The sequence below is a fragment of the Parus major genome, chromosome 4A (genome assembly GCF_001522545.3).
Source record: "Parus major isolate Abel chromosome 4A, Parus_major1.1, whole genome shotgun sequence".
In the NCBI taxonomy this organism is placed as follows: Eukaryota; Metazoa; Chordata; class Aves; order Passeriformes; family Paridae; genus Parus; species Parus major.
The window spans coordinates 824165-828660 of NC_031772.1; the positions used below are offsets into that span (position 1 = coordinate 824165).

A 4496-nucleotide genomic window follows, 5' to 3' on the forward strand; every position below is an offset into this window, starting at 1 on the left:
CTGGGACACCTCACTGCCACACCAAGGCTGGAGCCCAGTCTGAGCCCAGCCATAATCCCAGCACGGAGCCCTGCTGGGCTCAGCTTTGCTGCTGATACTCGCTGCTCTCCCCCACTGCCAAAAGCACAGGAGTGGGGAAATCACATGGCTTCTTACCCAATATTTGCAGGAGTCCTTTAGGGTCAGGCTGCCAAATTTCAGCCAGCACGCAGCTGTTGGAGGCAGGAGGCTCTGCCAGGGCTCTGTGGGGCTCTAAAAGCTCCTCAACCTGCCCACTCAAATGAGAGGGATGGGAGTGTCCTTCTTCCCCATCTCCTAGCAATCAATCATCTGTTTTCCATAGTCTGGATCAGCCACGGGGGCTTGCTGAGCCCAAACCCCAGCTCTCAACAAATCTCTGACCAGCTTTTTTGAAACAAGAGTTTCAAAAGAGCTCTCACAGTTCCTTTTCTGTTTTTTTCAGACTTCACTTGTGCTATTAAAAACGGAGGCTGCAAGCACTTCTGCAGCCACCAGCCCCCACAGAAGGTTGTGTGTTCCTGTGCTGCTGGCTACAAACTGGCTAAAGATGGAAAGTCCTGCGAACCTACAGGTTAACTTTTAAACTGTTTTTAAGAGATTTGGGTTAAAGCTTTCAAGGCCTTGTCCTGGATTTAGTTACATGAATTTCATAGAGGCAATATCCTGCTGGAAACCTTGTTGCTTGTTTTCCTGCTTAGCAAAGGTGGAGCCGGACCCTGCAAGGGCAGATGTGGGGTCTGGCAGGAAGGGTTCAATGTGAGCATCCCTTTTTTTGCCTGGTGAGTGGAGAGGGTGGGTAGCTGTGCAGGAATTTGTTCAAAGACAAGTGCTGGTTTCAGATGCTGCTCAGCCAGGCTCCAGCCATCTTACAGTTCTAAATCTGGATCAGAAATGTTCTGAAGGCAGAAAGGTGATGTTCAGCTACACCAGCACCCAGCCAGGGCTCACTCCTGTGTTCTTCCAGTAGGAGCTAGTGGTTAGTCACTGATTTTACACTGAGGATGCTCTGAACTTTCCAGAACAAAAGAGGACTTTGCTTACTGTCACTGCTCCTGATGGTCTGTTCCTGGCTGGTCCTGAGCCAGTGTCGATAACCTGGCTTGGGTGGGTACAAGTGAAGCCTTGTCCTGGCAGCAGTGTGTGTCTGCAGAGTCCCTCAGCGAGAGCTGCACTCTGGCTTAGCTGCTGTGTTGGGTGGGCTGGAAGGAAAATGCATTTTCCCAGAGGGCTGAAGAACATCTGGCTCTCCCCAGCTTTGCCCTGCTCCTAGACCATTACAGTACCCATAACTACACTGACACATGCAGACCCAACCCACAGCAGATGGACTGGGCATGAACATCTCAGCAGCACATCTGGCAGAGAAGAGATTGAGCAGATCAATATTTTGGCATCCAAAGTCAGTTTAACATCGATGCTGTCGCATTTCTAGCACCTGACTGCAGCAGGTTTGCACACCCAAGCTTGCATGCAGGTACCTGCACAGGGGAGCTCTGTCAGCTGCAGCAGGGAGCACTGAGCTCCCGAATGTGCTGCCTGTCAGCAATCAGCTCAGGAATTATCTTGGGCTGGGAATCCTGTTAACAAAGGATCTCATCAAGAGCTCGGGCCTGTGTTGCCCAACATGGTGTATCACTTTCACTGCACCAGAAAGGTTTACAGCTAGCAAGATCATCTTTCAGCTTGGGTGATTGCCCTTCCTGCAGAAGCTCTTTTGTTGGCTCTGAAACCCTCATTTCATAGGCTAAGCCAGCAGGTACCACTTCCCATCACTCAGCACTCATTTGAGTCCTGTTCCTAAAGTGAACTGTTTAAAGGATGAAGTCTCAGTAGGCCACACTCACATCTGATTTTACACTAATGTTTGTTTGCTCAGTGCTTCTGAAAGCTTTTCAGATGAAAGACAATGCCTGGTGCTATTTACTATTTTGACTGCCACTACCAGCAGGAATTTGGCACACACTGCGTGGGAGAGGAATGGGAAGAGCTCATTGAAACGAGCCTAGAGATGAGATCTCCATTAACAGAGGAAATACATAACTCTAGGAAGAGTTTATTAATGTTTTCCTCACCTTGGTGCCAAGCAGGATTATCTGTACAATTGGCAGCTGCTATTTCCTGCCCTCTCCCAGCTGCTGTTTGTTGTTCTGCAGTCACTGGCTGCCCAGCAGAGGATTCCCAGGTATGCAGCACACATCCTGCCCAGGGCAGGCACAAACGCTCAGCACAAGCCTTTATCACTTTTAAAGCGGTTCAGGTGTCATTTCCAAAGCCCAGGAACAATCATTGACACATCCCTGGTGCTGTGGCTCCAAGGTGCAGGGTCCCCGTGCTCAGCCCACAGCCCTGCTGCTCCCAAACCGAGGTGAGGCAGCATCTCCTCCTCCCCAGCCCCTCTGGCCACACAGCCAGGCCCAGCTGCCACCGTTCCTCTCCCAGTGCCATATCCCTGCGGGAGGATCACGGCTCCCGAAGCCAAGAGGAAGCTCACCCGCTCCATGAACACCTTTGAGCACTGGAACATCACCGCTGATGACGCTGACGATGGCCCTGAGGAGGAGCTGGACAACAGCACGGACAGCAGCGCTGCAGCCACCGCCAGGATCAGCCCCGTGCTCAGGACGGGCACGCGCGTGGTCGGCGGCTCGGACAGCCTGAAAGGAGAGGTGCCCTGGCAGGTACCAGCTCTGTCTGCAAACCTTCTGCAACCCCAGCTGTCGATTTCTGAGTACAGGCTCATCTTTTAAATACCCAGAGCCTGTCTCTGAGGTTAGACTGGCAATAGTCTCCAGCCTAACAGGAGCACAGCTCCTTTCCATCCACAGCTTTACGCCACAGCAACAAAACTTGCCTGCGTGGGGCTCTCCTCTGGCAAAGGCAGGCAGAAGTCAGGGTCACAGCAGCTTTACCTGCTGGGGCACAAAGGGTTGAGCTACAGCAGCAGATTGCCCAGTAGTCCATGAATGTACCACAAGCTGAAGGCTGAGGGAAGGGAGTTTTGCAAGGAGCAATGCAACTTATTTTTTAGCTCCATCAGTTTCAGCAGATCACAGAATCATCCAACAGTTTGGGTTGGAAGGGACCTTAAAGATCACCTAGTTCCAACCCCCTGCCGTGACCAGGGCCATCCTCCACTGGTCCAGGCTTACACAAACCCCAGAGTGTGATTTCCCCCTGCTCCCACAGGTTCTGCTGGTGAACAGCAAAGGCTTGGGCTTCTGCGGCGGATCCATCATCAACGAGAAGTGGGTGGTGACAGCAGCGCACTGCCTGAAGCCGGGCAACACCCACAACCTCACTGCTGTGGCAGGTGAGCACCTGGGCAGGAGGGGAGGGACACGGGGCTGGCCCTGGCTGGACAAGGGATGGCACAGGACACTGTGACCGCCCTGATGGGCACGAGGGGCTGCAGGACCTGGCACGGGTCGGGCACGGCTCTGGTTTCGGGGGGTGCCGCAGTCACCGCTCCCCGCAGGTGAACACGATCTCAGGAGCGACGAGCACACGGAGCAGCGGCGCAGGGTGGTGAGGCTGCTCCCCCACCCCACCTACAACGCCTCCATCAACGAGTACCACAACGACATCGCCCTCCTGGAGCTGGAGCGGCCCCTCACCTTCAACAGCTACGTGACCCCGGTGTGCCTGGGCAGCCGCGAGTTCAGCAATGCGCTGCTCCGGCAGGGCACGGGCACGGTCAGCGGCTGGGGCCGGCTGCTCTTCCGCGGCCGCACCGCCACCACCCTGCAGGTCCTCAAGGTGCCCTTCGTGGATCGGCCCACCTGCCTCAAGAGCACCTCCACCAGCATCCTGCAGAACATGTTCTGTGCCGGCTTCCCCTCCGGGGGCAGGGACACCTGCGAGGGGGACAGCGGGGGCCCGTACACCACCGAGATCGAGGGCACCTGGTTTCTCACGGGCATCACCAGCTGGGGAGAGCAGTGTGCCCTGCCGGGCAAGTACGGCATCTACACCAGGGTCTCCAAGTACGTCAAGTGGATAAAGCAGAACACCAGGCTCCCCTGAGAAGCAGCACCGTGCTGGAGGAGGGACTGGGAGGGCTGGAGAGGGCCCACAGCCATCGCTGGGGTTCTCAGATAGCATCACATTTCAATAAACATCTCTAAATGAAATCACTTTTGCTCTTGGAAGGCAAAAGGTGGGAGAATGTGACGAAAATGTGGTAATAAGGAAATAAAAAGCCCTTTGAATGAGCCATGGGTGCGTTTCTGGATGCGCTGGCACTGCTCTGCTGCTGTCAGTCCCCAGATCCCGAATGCAGAGCTCGGTGGAGCAGCAGGAACAGCTCACACGAGACCCCAGAGCTGGCACACAGCAGTGTGGGCAAGGGAAGGCCAGCAGGAGCCCACGAGGGAGGTGAACACACACACCAGTGCACCCACAAGGATCCCAAACAGAGCTTTTCACATCACTCAGGCTCAGTTACAGCGTGGGCAGCAGCCCAGAGGCGGCTCCTG

The 4496-nt window shown here is 55.0% G+C and overlaps 1 protein-coding gene across 1 annotated transcript in view; it reads left to right on the forward strand.

The window, feature by feature from the left end:
* Positions 1–4232, forward strand: part of F9 (coagulation factor IX) — a 10421-nt gene extending 6189 nt beyond the window's left edge. The window contains exons 5-8 of the mRNA XM_015625946.3: positions 464–592; positions 2461–2699; positions 3208–3331; positions 3497–4232. Of these exons, the coding sequence (XP_015481432.1) occupies positions 464–592; positions 2461–2699; positions 3208–3331; positions 3497–4044 (1040 nt within the window). The 3' untranslated portion in view covers positions 4045–4232. The remainder of the gene's footprint in view (positions 1–463; positions 593–2460; positions 2700–3207; positions 3332–3496) is intronic.
* The last annotated feature ends 264 nt before the right edge of the window (positions 4233–4496 follow it).